The 14,790-nt window shown below is 39.2% G+C and overlaps 4 protein-coding genes across 5 annotated transcripts in view; 2 read left to right on the forward strand and 2 right to left on the reverse strand.

The window, feature by feature from the left end:
• Positions 1 to 619: 619 nt before the first annotated feature.
• Positions 620 to 4,068, reverse strand: zbtb8os (zinc finger and BTB domain containing 8 opposite strand). The gene is made up of 7 exons (XM_077553558.1): positions 3,863 to 4,068; positions 2,806 to 2,830; positions 2,595 to 2,716; positions 2,444 to 2,526; positions 2,147 to 2,199; positions 2,009 to 2,045; positions 620 to 1,920 (listed from the first exon to the last, which is right to left on the reverse strand). Exons 1-7 carry the CDS (start codon positions 3,942 to 3,944, stop codon positions 1,834 to 1,836), a joined length of 489 nt encoding a protein of 162 aa, XP_077409684.1. The 5' UTR covers positions 3,945 to 4,068; the 3' UTR covers positions 620 to 1,833.
• Positions 4,069 to 8,205, forward strand: LOC144039681 (histone-binding protein RBBP4). Its single transcript, XM_077553323.1, has 11 exons — positions 4,069 to 4,236; positions 4,689 to 4,836; positions 4,951 to 5,096; positions 5,704 to 5,877; positions 5,963 to 6,078; positions 6,155 to 6,315; positions 6,728 to 6,854; positions 6,934 to 7,011; positions 7,222 to 7,356; positions 7,434 to 7,544; positions 7,655 to 8,205. Exons 1-11 carry the CDS (start codon positions 4,221 to 4,223, stop codon positions 7,715 to 7,717), a joined length of 1,275 nt encoding a protein of 424 aa, XP_077409449.1. The 5' UTR covers positions 4,069 to 4,220; the 3' UTR covers positions 7,718 to 8,205.
• Positions 8,206 to 8,646: 441 nt separating this feature from the next.
• Positions 8,647 to 12,704, reverse strand: LOC144039750 (syncoilin-like). The gene is made up of 4 exons (XM_077553436.1): positions 12,600 to 12,704; positions 10,540 to 11,103; positions 8,936 to 9,346; positions 8,647 to 8,864 (listed from the first exon to the last, which is right to left on the reverse strand). Exons 2-4 carry the CDS (start codon positions 11,092 to 11,094, stop codon positions 8,736 to 8,738), a joined length of 1,095 nt encoding a protein of 364 aa, XP_077409562.1. The 5' UTR covers positions 11,095 to 11,103; positions 12,600 to 12,704; the 3' UTR covers positions 8,647 to 8,735.
• The window catches only part of LOC144039575 (uncharacterized), a 32,622-nt gene continuing 30,470 nt past the window's right edge, over positions 12,639 to 14,790 (forward strand). Inside the window, exon 1 of one of the 2 annotated variants that reach the window (XM_077553195.1) lies at positions 12,639 to 12,936. Coding sequence is in view for 1 of the 2 variants with exons in the window: in XM_077553114.1 (XP_077409240.1) it covers positions 14,695 to 14,709 (15 nt within the window). In the remaining variant the exon portion in view is untranslated. Of the gene's footprint in view, positions 12,937 to 14,644; positions 14,710 to 14,790 lie in introns of those variants that run through there. The other variant, XM_077553114.1, reaches the window with a different exon arrangement.

A 14,790-nucleotide genomic window follows, 5' to 3' on the forward strand; every position in this document is an offset into this window, starting at 1 on the left:
GTCACAAGCAAAAGCAATACAATATGCCTTTTGTTTTCACCTTTAAATTGCAGAAATATCAGAAATGCCCGGATGCTTGGAATTGTCCATAAAACGTACAAATACTAGTATGAAATCTATGTAAACCACAGACACTACCAAACCAAATGTTGCAAATGGACTAACAATCTGTATTAAAGCAGAAGTACAGTTAATTGTGTTAAAAAAAAAATACTAATAAAGGCAGAAGTACTGATTCAAATCCTGTACGGGTACTTAAAATGTTTTAAAAGTACAAACTCTGAAATGTAAAAGCAATATTTTAATGTATTGTATTATTTTAATCAGTTACATGTACAGCGCTGTCAGGGATGGCGCTACACCGTATTTTTTTTTTTAGCACCATCACAAATCTGTGTAGCCCCAGTTTAGCTCCTCCAGCATTTTATTTGATATTTTAAATATATTTATAAATTATTTTCTCAACCCCCGTTTGTATTGGTCAAGCCTCCTCCTTTTACTTTACTGACTGTATTTTAAGTCAAGAGAAACTACTGTAATTACAAACTAGAGTAACTATCGCTTTTTGCAGTAACAGTAATGTGTCACCAGAACCACTCAAACAACTCACGAAACTGCCTTAAAATTTTGATATTTTCAAAATGTATTTATTTTCAACAATAGTAGCTACAAAACAAAAATATGCCAATTCAACATGGGCCAGCAACCTTTTTGAATAGCGAGCTAATAATGTTACTTCAGGGGTGGCCAAGTTCGGTCCTCGAGAGCCACTATCCAGCCTGTTTTCCATGTCTCCCTGCTTCAGCGCAACTCAAGCTAATGATCAGCTCATCAGCAAGCTTCGCAAAGGCCTGATGACGATCCTGATCATGAGTCAGGTGTGCTAATGGAAAGAAACATGCAAAACAGGCTGGATAGTGGATCTTGAGGACCGAACTTACATACATCTGAAAATAACATTTGCTCAAACTACCTTTGTTTATATGTTGATCATATGATAGTAATATATGTGAAAACACTGATCCTGTTGATGACTTCTCACATTATTTGTCAACAATGATTCAACAATGAAAAACATAAATATTTATTTTCTATAAATTTCTGCAAGTGTTTACTTTTTATAATCACTTGAACTACATTCCAGGAAATCACAATTACCCGTCACTGTTGAGCTGTGAGAACAGGCCCCCAGGTGAGCAAAGATTTAAAAAAAATAATAATAATAAAAAAAATGAATACTTATATATAAAAAATAAAACAGTGCATTTTCCATCCCACCATCTATTTCCTATAAATCTTATCCTGCTCAGGGTTGCAAGGAGCTGCAGCCCATCCAGCAGACTTAAGGCTAAAAGCAGACTCCACCCTTGACTGGCATATCAACTCTGAGTTTGCATGGAATGCAGTTAGCATCCTCTCCTTGTGCTTGCATGGGTTTTCATGAATGGTTGTTTGTCTGTGCTCGGCAACTGACTGGCAATGGCAACTGGCAGTGTGTACCCCACCTCTCACCCAAAGTCAGCAGGGATAGGCTCCAGCTCACCCATGACCCTGATAAGGACCAATGTAAACAATGGATGGATGGCAATTCATTATTGATGTACTTAAGAGGGAGGCATCATTATTTCAATAAAACAAAACATTGTGATTATCAAATCAACAATTAATTATGATTAATTTTCTGACACTGCATAAACTATTAATACAACCCAAGAGCAGCAAATAATATTTTACATTTAAGAGATCAACTTATTACATAAAAAGGCCATTAAATTTGGCCGATAATGTATTCCAGTCCCGATGAACTAGTCACGTAATCAACTTCTTGAAGTATCAGATATCAATGATTGTGAATATCTCTGGTTTTTCCTTATCGTGGATTTGCATTGCAGAGTATGTAATGGCTTTCACTTCTGTACCCTAGGGGAAAAAACAAAACATATTTTCTGTCACGTTTTTCTATCAGTTTGCCATTCGTCTCGGAACAACTTTTTGTCAGGATTTGTACCTGTGGATGCTTCAACAGCGAGAATTCTTCACCCCACCTTCAAAACACAAAAGATCGGGGCACAGGATAAGAAAGTTGGGAAAAATGTGATTGTGAGGTACATTTTAGGTAACGTTTTCATGAAGAGGTCAACATTACCCGATGGAGCGAATCCTAAAATGCATTCTGTCAATGTACAAAACTTTGACCTCCTGTTGGAAGAAAGATATAAGAACCCGCAATAAAGATTGTAACAATTTAATTAAAATGTTATTTTAGAAATTCACTATCAACTTGTTATACAAATTCCAACACTGTATAACAATTAATGTTTGGCTAATCGTTTCGCTATCTGTTAAATGCAAAACTCTCAGACCTCTCTGTCTTGCAGTTAGCAGAAGAACTGATTGTTTTTGTTGCATTTAGGCTTTAGGCAAGTTAGAGAAACATACTCACCCTGGGAATAAAGAACAAATCTGCACTAAACTTGTACAGCCAGTCATCTAGAAAGTGGAAGAGCAGAGATTCCAAGTCGTGCCCTGTAGATGTCCGGAGGAAAGCATTACTATTTGTACAGATACAGAATGAATACAATCAGATTATTCACCTTCTGACTCCACTTCTATAGTATCAGTGGGTTCCACTGTTTCGGTGTCCGTCATGTATCCAAACATGCCCATGGCACATTGTTCAAAGGCTTCCTCCAGTGAGTCTCCCCACGAGTGGATTCTTAGAAAGGGTAATCAAATGATAACACATCAATCACAGTGACAGAAAACATAAAACTGTGTATGAACTGTGACATATAGGACACTCACTGTACATCTGCTGTATGATCCAAGTCTGTAATAAATGGACATAATTTTAGACAAAATTGACATCAATCAATCGAATTTTATTTATATAGCACCTTTCATACATTAACTCATTCACTGCCAATGACGCCGATAGATGTCAAAAATTCATTTAAACTAATTCTATTAGTTTAACATTTTTTTCCACTTTTGTTAACAAGAGTATGAAAACCTAGAAAAAAATATTGCACATTTAGAACAGATATAAAATGTGTTATTAATCATGAGTTAACTTGTGAAGTCATGCGATTAATTACAATTAAAAAATTTAATTACCTGACGCCCCTAATTTTTAATAATATTTTTTTGAATCGTGAGTTAACTAGAGAAGTCATGCGATTAATTACAATTAAAAAATGAATCACCTGACGCCCCTAATTTTTAATAAACTTTTCTCTTTTTAAAATCATGAGTTAACTAGTAAAGTAATGCGATTAATTCTAATTTAAAAAAATTAATCACCTGACACCCCTAATTTTAATCATCTTTACTTCTTAAAAAAAAAGAAGAAAAAATTATTAAAAATTAGGGGCGTCAGGCGATTAAAATTTGTCACATGACTTCTCTAGTTAACTCACAATTTTATATCTGTTCTAAATATACACACAAAAAAAGTCTGGGTTTACATACTTTTGTTAACAAAAGTGGACAAACATGTTAAACTAATAGAAATAGTTAAAATGAATTTTTACGTCTATAGCCGTCAATGGCAGTGAATGAGTTAAAATCCAACTCAAGGTGCTAAACAATTAAAACATCCAAAGTACAATAAAAAGAAGAAACACCCCCCCACCCCAAACATTCACATGAGCATACACACGCACACACAAATGTTTTGAATGCAGTAAATGTCATTCATTTTTTCTCTGAGCAAAGGTGGATAAATCGGATTTTTAGACCATACCAGCCCCACTTGTTTTTTTTTGTTAAAGACGGCCAATGGAGTACAGTTTTTTGTTAAAGACGGCCAATGGAGTACAGTACACAGCTGGCACTTCTACTATAACAATATTTTACTCACATTCATATTTCTTGTTAATTGAAGGGTACTTGGATTTGGTTTTTTCCTGCGCCTCTGTCAGGTCTAGCTGGCGATCGTCCATTTAGGTGACGGGGTTGTTCGGCGTGTAAAGTGTACCAATTGTCAGAAGAGAACTTCTCATAAGTGTAGCTGAACGCAGGCAAGACTGTCAAGGCTCCAAAGTGGTTTCCAACATGGTGGATGGGGCGGGACCACGGACGCGAACGCTGTGTCGCACTTCCGGTTGAGTTTCCGCTACAGTGATTGGATAATCGTGCTGTACGGAGTTGGCGCCATTGAAAGCGCTCGCCCCTGAAATACGCACTTGGACGAGTATTAGCTTTTCAACAAAGACGAGATGGCTGACAAAGATGGTGAGGATGGTGACTTTTCGGGTTTACTTGTCAGAACTTGGTTTAGGACAGCCCGGAAGCATCGAAATTGTTGGACTAGTTGGACCGGTGTTGGCGGGTCTGCCCGCATCTCATTTCATTGTTACAAACGCGTAAGCTAGCTGTTAGCTACAGTAGCGTTAGCTGCCACGAGCGTGCTAAATGCACAGGCTGTAACCTACTAATGCGTGGTAATAATGAGTTGATCCACTTGTGCTTTAGTTGCAGACTGTGTTGCACTTAATCTTTTTTTCGGTTCACTTTAACAACGTCTGCCAATGTTATCTGAACATCAGACTTGATTATGAAGTCTGGCACTGTCTGGCCGGTAACCCAACTGTCTGTCATGGTTATTACTGCATTTACTGTATGTATCGTTTTGGAAAAAGTTGCATTAAATCACTAAGTTGAGCTCTATTTTTTCCTGTTTGTAGCTGCCTTTGATGATGCTGTGGAGGAGAGGGTGATCAATGAGGAGTACAAGATTTGGAAGAAGAACACTCCTTTCCTCTACGACCTGGTCATGACTCATGCCCTGGAGTGGCCCAGTCTCACTGCCCAGTGGCTGCCAGATGTTACCAGGTAGGTGGACCATTTCTGCACTAAAACATCACTAATAATTACATGGAAATGAAATGTGATGATGAGCAGTTTGGAAAATGGATGGAGGGATGAAATATATTATTATCTTCACAGACCAGAAGGAAAGGACTACAGTGTACACAGGCTGGTTCTGGGGACACACACTTCAGATGAGCAGAATCACCTTGTGATTGCTAGCGTTCAGCTCCCCAATGATGATGCCCAGTTCGATGCGTCCCACTACGACAGTGAGAAAGGAGGTAAGAGATAATATAATGTAGGCCAGCGTCTTTAAAAATAAATAATAAATAAAGTTATTTACCCAAGGCACATTTTTGATGTTGGGGACAAATCTAATGGGCCACCACCAAACTAAATATAATAAAAACAGGGTAATTCTTGTAGCTATTTGGTGAATGCAGTAGTCATCATTAGGTGTCTTGTTGATGGTAAACATACAAAGCAATATGAAAAATAGCTGTGAATGTACCGCTACCATGGAACCATTTCCAAGACTGACATAACTAAGTTAATTTGTCTAAAAAACGGTCTAAAAATGCATACAATAAGGTGAAAAGCTTATTTGACAACAATGTAAAATATATTCCATAAAATTAACTGAATGGAGCTCTTCATACCCTAATTAATGTCATTGCTAACACTTATGTCTGACTTGAATTGTCAAATTGGCCGCTGTCACAGAAGAAGAAAGCTAGTGGTGGGCTAAGTTTTGTTTGTGTAAGATCTCGCTAAGTGAAATTGAGATCTGGTATTGTAATGTGGTCCTGGCTTCAATATATCACTTTTTAATCTGAATTCTTTCTTTTCATCATTTTTAATCATGATGTTTTTTTGTGTGTGTTACAGAGTTTGGTGGTTTTGGCTCTGTAAGTGGAAAGATAGAAATTGAGATCAAAATCAATCATGAAGGAGAAGTCAACCGAGCCCGCTACATGCCCCAGAATCCTTGCATTATAGCCACCAAGACCCCCACCAGTGATGTGCTCGTCTTTGATTATACTAAGCACCCATCCAAGCCAGGTGACAATCAGGCCACATTTCACAGTCCTAGATGAACAGGGGTCACCCCCCCTCGCCATGCCTTATTGATGTTCCTTTTTTATAGACCCCTCAGGAGAGTGCACTCCAGACCTTCGCTTGAGAGGTCACCAGAAAGAGGGCTATGGTCTCTCCTGGAATCCAAACCTAAGCGGCTGCCTCCTCAGTGCTTCGGATGACCATGTAATTTAGACAAGCGTAATGATCATTTCTCAATTACCTTGTGCCTGTGTCTTATCGCCGCCTACCTCCCTTTCAGACTATCTGCTTGTGGGACATCAGCACAGTGCCCAAGGAGGGAAAAATAGTGGATGCCAAGACTATCTTCACGGGACACACCGCCGTTGTGGAGGACGTCTCCTGGCACCTGCTCCACGAGTCACTCTTTGGGTCTGTGGCTGATGACCAGAAACTCATGATGTAAGCCAAATTTAAACACAATGAAAACGTTTACGCGATACTTGACTCATTAAGCCACTTTCAACAGTAAGAAGATAATATTTTGTCTATAATTAATGTGATAACTTAATTATTTTTCATTTAAAAAAATATATACTTTTTTAAAAACAATTTTTTCCACTTGCTGTCAACTGAACGTGACATCACCTGTGTTGAAGAAATAGGTAACGACCAATCAAGGCTCACCTGCTTTCTGGGTTTGTTTAGCAACCTGAGCCATGATTGGTCGGTATTAATTGTTCATGACAAATAAGGAAGTTATCATACTAATTGTAGACAAAATATCTTCTTACTGTTGAAATTGGCTCAATTAGTCAAGTGTCCCTTTCAGAACGCATAGTTTTCAAACCTGATGATTTATTCCTTTGAAAAGCTGGGACACACGATCCAACAACACCTCCAAGCCCAGTCACGCAGTGGACGCCCACACTGCTGAGGTCAACTGCTTGTCTTTCAATCCATACAGCGAGTTCATCCTGGCCACCGGCTCTGCGGACAAGGTGAGTTTGCGCTCTTCACCCCGGTCACCGTTCTCGCTATTAGTAGTGGAAGTTGATGCGAATGTGGATGTGGTTTTAGACCGTGGCTCTGTGGGACCTGAGAAACTTGAAGCTGAAGCTGCACTCATTCGAGTCTCACAAAGATGAGATATTCCAGGTAAAAGTTGTCTTGATAAGTCAATGTGATTATTGCGTAGCATGAGCCTAGTATAAAAAACAAAACTTGAGCTTATTGATGTCTGCGCCTGACACAAAAATATTTATGAAAACATGACGTAATGTTGGTAAGTAGCTTTGCTGTAGCATTTTAATTGTAAGCCAGTCTAATAGAAAAAATGTAACATTTGTCCAATTTTTGTGAAAACAGGTGCAGTGGTCTCCTCATAACGAAACCATCCTGGCCTCAAGCGGCACCGACCGGAGACTCAATGTGTGGGACCTCAGTAAGATCGGCGAGGAGCAGTCTCCCGAGGATGCAGAGGATGGGCCTCCAGAGCTGCTGGTCAGTTGGATCAATCTCTTCTTAATTTGGACCATTTGGCTTGGATGGAAAGTGCTTCACAAATATTTTTTGTTTAGTTCATCCATGGTGGACACACAGCCAAGATATCAGACTTCTCTTGGAACCCCAACGAGCCATGGGTCATCTGTTCTGTGTCGGAGGACAACATCATGCAAGTGTGGCAAATGGTAATAAATAACTGGGGGCAATCTAATGTCAGTTGTAATAAAATATATTGTCCTAATTAAAAAAATAAAAATAAACATGTGCATTATTTTCTTTTTTTCTTCTTCTACAGGCTGAAAACATTTACAATGATGAAGACCCTGAAGGAGTAGCAGATTCTGAGGTTCAAGCATGAATCGATTCTCTTCTTTTCTTCTGACTTGATCTCTTTCCATTGTTGGGTGCATAAGCACTTCTTTTAAATCTACATTTTGGAAGCCATTGTTTTTGGAGAAATTCCTAACATGCTGTTGTGATCAGTCTGAATTGTTTTTTTCCAGTTCTTTTAGATTTGTTAATTTGTCACAATCAAAGTTATTCAACCCTGACGTGATGAAACCATCAAAGAGTCTCTTGTCATTACGGTTCTTTATTTCGTTGAGTTTGTTTTCCTCATCTTTTCTAGAATTGGTTAGTTAAGCTCAACACATTTCTACTAAGATCCATTTTTATACAAATGTACATAACGAAGGTTTCCACTTTATTTGTGTGAAAGAAGTAGTAAGAAATTTCCGGCTGTGTTGCGTCTAATACATTTTTTCCCCTCTGCATTTTCTCGTTTTGTTGTGCTTCACCTGAACTCTTGTGTACTTATATTCATAATAAATATTTGGAGTAAATGGGTCTGCTGTGTAGTGTGACTGGATATTTGTCACTAAATCGGTCCCGCAATTGACTTGCAACAAGTCCAGGGTGTGCCCGCTTCTCACCCAAAGTCAACAGGGGTAGGCTACAGCTCGGTGATCAGAAAGAGGCCAATAACTATAGAATGTGAAAAGAAAATGAATTCTAGTCCTTATGTAACAAAAGTTCATGCTTTGTATTTGATTTACCATATGAAACAAATTTCATGCAAAGCTGTTCAACATTCGTTGGATTGACAGGAAATAAAATCCTGCTGCGGTTCTTCTGCTGTCGCTTCTTCACAGACTCTAGAAAGAATATGTACATGTTAAGCCTCTTTAAATTCCGGTGTTGGCACTGAGTGCCTAGAATTCATTCACATAAGCTTTTATGTGGTGAAAAAGTCACTAAATTGCCAGTTTACAAAGTCATGTCTCGATGTAATGTTATACTGCATGTTGATTTATTAACCCAACACAACCCCCCTCTACAATCGGCAAACACATTTCATGATGTCTGATTGTGAAAACTCACTTGAAATTTTGCATCTTTTCTAAAATATCATTCGTGAGAGTCTCCAAATCTCTTTTAAGTCTTTTTTGAATCTCAAAGTCCAGTACTAGTTTCCCCAGAGCCTCCTTCAGTTCCTCCTCAGCTTCCTGGGTGGAGAAACATTTTGATGGGTACATGAGCCATCCATTATATCTATTTAATTCCAGATGTGCTGTACCTTGTGCTGTGTGATCATCTCCTCCCTCTCCTGCTCCATCAGGTTGATCCTCCGCTGCAGACAGGACCTCTGCTCCTCTAATCTTTGTACCTCCCGCTTTAGGGGTTGTAGTTGGGCCCTAAAGCTTGCTGCCTGCTCACAGCTCACTCTCAAGGCCTTCTCCCCAAACTGCCTCCTCTTCAGCAGTGTTACGAGTCGAGGCTCATACCAGCCCTCTAACTCCTGAATACTGATACTGAGCCGGCGCTGGAGGCGGACGGAAGCTTGGCGGCACAGGCCGACATCGCTCATGGCTCTTGGTCTGAACGACTTTTGGGCCTGATCCCTTAAAGAGTTCAGATGGTTTTGGTGGGACTCCTGGAGCTGAAATAAGCCTTCTGTCAGATATTGGACTTGGGCCTTCAGCTCCTCCTGTGCAAAGAAAAGTTACGGAATTAGTCTAAAAATATTATCACTGTGAAATTTAAATTCATTCAACTGTGCTCATCCGACTTTAGTGTAAAATGTTTTTCACCAGCCGACTGAGTGAAGGATTAGGTAAAGTCGGGATTCAAAATCTAGAATTTCCTAAATGTATTTTGAAATTTTGGTGAATTGCATTAAGATACCTAGAGAGTGCAGACCAAGTTTCACTGAGGGAATGTTACAAATTGACTTTAAAGAGATTGTGTTTCTTCTCACTTAAAGAAGCCAACCCCCCAAAAAACCTTCTTTGACAATAATATGTTCTATGCAGTCTATAGTATTCTGGTTAATATTGTGTTCTGGAATATGAGTTAAGCAGCAAAATCCGGCCATTTTTATCCATCTCGGGACGGCCATTTTGCCACTCGCTGTCTAGTGAAAATGACATCAATGTTGCTCTGGTAACAACCAATCACAGCTCAGCTTCAGAAAACAGGTGAGCTGTGATTGGTCGTTACCTGAGCAACATTGGCGTCATCTTCAGTCTGAGATGGGGGGGAAAACGGCTGGATTTTGCTTCATAACTCATTCCATAAATGTATTATTAATCAGAATGTCAGGAATAAGCGGTACGGAAATTAATGGATGGATGTTTAGACTAGGACTGAGGTCACGTATAACTTTTTGTCAAGAAATGTTTAAGGTTGACTTCCACTTTAAACTAAAAGGGGAAAATAAATTCCCACGTTTCTGCCGTGGAAAAAAAAAGACAGGAAACAAAACAAAATTAATTGCAGGAAGGTTAAACATGTACATACATTTAAAAAGGAAAAAAAAATCAAATAACAGATAAATCCATGCCGTGAAAGCAAATTCTTTGGAAGTAAAGAAATCCTTGTTAAATCAATATACCGTTGACAGTGTCAATCAAACTGAGCACTATTGTCTTTGATTTGGATCTTTGTCATTATGTACCGGCTAGTTATAAAGAATATTAATAAATATTAAACAATTGTTGCTGAAGGGAGAAATTGCACCCCAAAAAAATGCAAAGTTTCCCCACCACTTTGTAAGAGCATACATTAGCTGTTAAACCCACAAAGACCACAATAATGAGATCATAGCAAACCCTGAACGATCATCGTATAACATGCACTGCAGAATCGTGTGAGCCTAAAGGCACCCAGTTAGTGTCTGACCTTTGTTAGAGCCGCCTGAGCCACCTGGTACTCTTGTTCAGCCAGCGTCACCTGGCTGTGGATGCAGTCTCTGGCAGTGTTGAAGAGTTTCCTCTTCACCTGCTGCACTTCGTCCAACACATCCATGCGATCCATCTGAGCCAGGGTGATCAATCTCCGCTTCTCCTTCAGGGTTTCCCTCAGATGATCCACAACTCGTATCATAGGTTCCTGTAGAAACAGGAACTCTTGTATCAGCTCACCTCTCCGTGTCTCCAAACGGGAAACTTGCTTGATGCAGTTCTCAAACATCTGTCCTATCATTTCTATGTCTGACTTGTCGAATTCAGAAATGGTGTCGTTATCATCAACAATGCTCTGTCTGATGTCTTCATCAAATTGAATGAGTTCTGTGGGCGGTGTCTTATTTGGCGCCTTTTGCTGAATGTCCATATCCGGCTCAGAAATGTTGTCGTCGTCAAAGTTGCCTTCATCAATGCTTTGTCTGATGTCTTCAACAAATTGAATGAGTTCCGTGGGTGGATCCTCGGTTGGCGCCTTTTCCTGATTGTCCATGGAAACTAACTGCAAGATGAGCCAAAAGTGAGGGCTGATTAACAACTTTTCCATTTAAGGAAGAGTCATTAATCAGATAATGATAAAAGAAAACGCACTTGGAAAAGATTACATTGTTGTTTGAGTTGTCTTCTCAAGTTATTTAGCATAACAAGTACAAGGGGGAAAAGATCCAATGAACTTAGCTTACCACATAGTGATAACTGTAAATTCAATCAACCATAACAGTCTTCACTTTCAAATACAATAACTTTTGGCATTGATCAATTTTACTGGTCATTTTACCCCCAACCGATACTCACTCAGTTTAAAGATTGCAGTCCAGCAAAATAGTAGGTCACGTTTGTTCAAGGTTTGAAGAATCACCCTGCTGTGTTTGTCGCTAGCAAAACAGAGACCCACTTTGCGCGTATTAATAACAACTGGAGTCAGTGTGGTAACCCTATCCCTGGGTTAGGCTGAAGTCTGTCAGACCCCCACGGGGGATCAAAAACCGGTGTCAGTGCCTCTTGCAGACGTGCTCTGTATGACCTTATAATAGATGGGTCATTTTCAGAATTTGAGCAATAACAGTAAAGACACAAATCAAAAAACATTTTTTGTGCATTTTTTAATACCACCATAGGTTTTATGTCTCCAATGCTGAAACAGTCCTACTGTATTTTCAAAAACTTATTGATGATTAAAAGTTTAGGAATTATTAGTCAAGTAAATCCTTGGATCAATATAATGGTGGTGGCCAACTGAAACACACTGACTTGCATCACGGTAAAGACATAAAAAGAAGTAGGAGAATTGTCATATTTACAGCAAGCCTATATACTGTAAAAATAAATAAATACATAAATGTATAGTTAGCATCTTCAAAAACATGTTGCGCATCATGAAACTTCTTTTGGGACGCATAACGGTAAAGACATTTTGGCATTAAATTATTTTAAAAAATTATATATATTACTGTAGTTTTTCTTTTAAACAATTACTGCATTACCTTTTGAATGATACCAACTGCCAATAATTCCACACTAATATCAGTAAAACTTAACCGATTTTCATTTTATCAAAATGGAATTCAGTAAGGTAATCCTAAATTTTTACCGTTATTGTTAAAAATACATGAAAATGAGGCATATACATTACAACCTCCTGAGAAAATTAAATTATAGTATTTACAGCATTGTTTTATTAAACATAATATTGTTGAGGACGTAAAGTATGTGTCTTGACTATTGATGAATACATTTTGTTGTATGAAGGTATACTGCAGCGCTATCTATCTATCTATCTATCTATCTATCTATCTATCTATCTATCTATCTATCTATCTATCTATCTATCTATCTATCTATCTATCTATCTATCTATCTATCTATCTATCTATCTATCTATCTATCTATCTATCTATCTATCTATCTATCTATCTATCAAGCCTCCATTGTTTATGCATTTTCCCCTATTAGCCACTAGATGTCGTCCTTACACAGACCGCACGGCCACATCCACACCTGAGCAAGATCCGGCCAGCCTCCTCCAGGTGGGCCGATACATGTCCAGCCGAGCGCCACCTCTTCGAGTCATTTTCCCTCCGCGGCCCGGCGGGGCGTCCTCAGACGGCTGACAGCTGGGATACAAAAAACTTGGGCTGACCTCCGAAGAAAGTGCGTCGACACTCGAATTCGGTGTAACTTCCCGACTCTTGTTTGCCTTTCGCGGAAATGTCGCACCTGAATTTTTTTTGCTCGTGTCGCTAAAAAGTTTTGGACTCAAAAGTGGAAAGAAAATCTGCAAATGGAGAGGGGCTGAGGGGAAGCCAAGCCATAAGGATCATAAAAGTTTAACAAGGTAGGCGTCTTGTTTGTCGTCAATTACAATTACAATTTTGCTGCGTCACGTGGCAATAGACCTGATACATATGTACCCATGTGGTGTTCTTGCAAGTAATTAGCAAAATTCACACAGTTGAATCCCTGTTTTATCATGCTAGATCAGGTGGTGACCACAAAACTGTAATGTGAGAAATTGATTCAGGTTGAGTAGAGGCATGTATAAGGGGGAAAAAAAGTAGGTGTGGGACATTTGCTCAGCTTGCCCTTGAGGGATCCTAAGTAAAGGTAATTTAAGACCTGCCTCGCTTCTCTCAGCCGCGGAGCTCATGACAATGAAGACTATTGTGTTGTTTCCCATCACTGGTTTTGCTTGACAGCGTGGAGTTCACACACTTGGCTTAATCCATTCGGTGACGTGTGTTTGGCAGCGGTGGGGAGTAACGAGGTACAAATACTTCGTTACTATAGGCATACTAAAGCTGATTTTTCAGGTAGCTGTTCTTGAATATTTTATTTAATTGTATTCCCTACATGTAAAAACAAATGTGTATTTTCTACAACTCACTTTGTCAACATACACTAGCTACTTTTTGTCAACGGATGAGACGCACCATTAAAGCAGATCTAATGGGGAGGATCTTGATTTATTTAGGTCTTGGGTTCTGAGAAGATTGGGGGGAAAACACACACACACAGGGGCAGCAGCGAATGTATTGTGAACCATGGCGCTTTGATGCAACAGATTGGAGGAAGCAATATATTCCCCAGCAATTGTCTAATTTAAGATAATTTATTCATATTTTGTGTGACAGTCCAAAAACACCAGCTTCTGGCGGTCAAAAAATTATACGTCTAATCTGGAAGGGAAAAAAACATAGATCCCCACAAATACATATATCAATGTGAAAATAAATCCTCTTACACAGGTGTGGTGTAGTTTTCTGTTAGTTCACCATATTGGAAACGCTAAGGGGCCACATTGTTTTGTTAGCATAAGAGCCTTAGCCAACGCTAGCTAGCTTTATCTCTGTTATAAGCACTATGCAAGTTAATAAGAGGGAAACTATTATATAGCATTTTTCACTAATTTTGCCAAATTTATCAAAATGGATATTGTAAACAAAAAATAATAATTTTGACTTTTGTGCTTCAGTACATTTCAGAGTCTTTTTTTGTACTTATGTAAGGGTGTTGAATCAGTACTTCTGCTTTTACTAGTCTTGTTTTGAAGCGCAAGTATCTGTACCTCTGCTAAAGTGTGCGCATGTTCACGTGTGCATGTGTACATCATAATGCCGATGTATGCTGTTCAAATTCTTAATTGATTAACATGACAGAGATATCGTGTGATGCGTCATGCTTCCCATGTTTGTCTGATACTTTTCTGGACTTTGAAATTTGAAAGTTGAGGTCCTAATACCTCCCACCCACTCAACCCCTACAGCAACAAACCAAAAAAAAGCAGACAAAAAACAACTACCAACAGTTCAGGTCACATAGAAAGGAAAAACATTTGTTTTTTAGCTTGTGTACTTGCAGCATAGGTGAGGCTGAGGCAGACCCATTTGCTTAGAAAGGGTGTGTCGCATACTGGTGCTCCTTCTCCGCCGGCCTGCCATGCCGGGGCATGTAGGTACGTACCCATGGAGATTGTAGGTGAATTGTGCAATCACCCAAGGCACAGCAAATGCTTTGGCTTGAAAGGTTGATATACAGTATTAAGTGTGAGACAAGACGGTAACACAGACGTGGCCGCTGGGAAGAAGACGGCAACATGGTTCCTGCTGAGGTGAAACTTTTTTTCTTCTTCTTTGACCTAAAGGGTCTGGAGATGTTTAGGGGAAGAACTACGGGGTGTTACAGTAGGTAC

Source organism: Vanacampus margaritifer, chromosome 1 (genome assembly GCF_051991255.1).
Source record: "Vanacampus margaritifer isolate UIUO_Vmar chromosome 1, RoL_Vmar_1.0, whole genome shotgun sequence".
NCBI lineage: Eukaryota > Metazoa > Chordata > Actinopteri > Syngnathiformes > Syngnathidae > Vanacampus > Vanacampus margaritifer.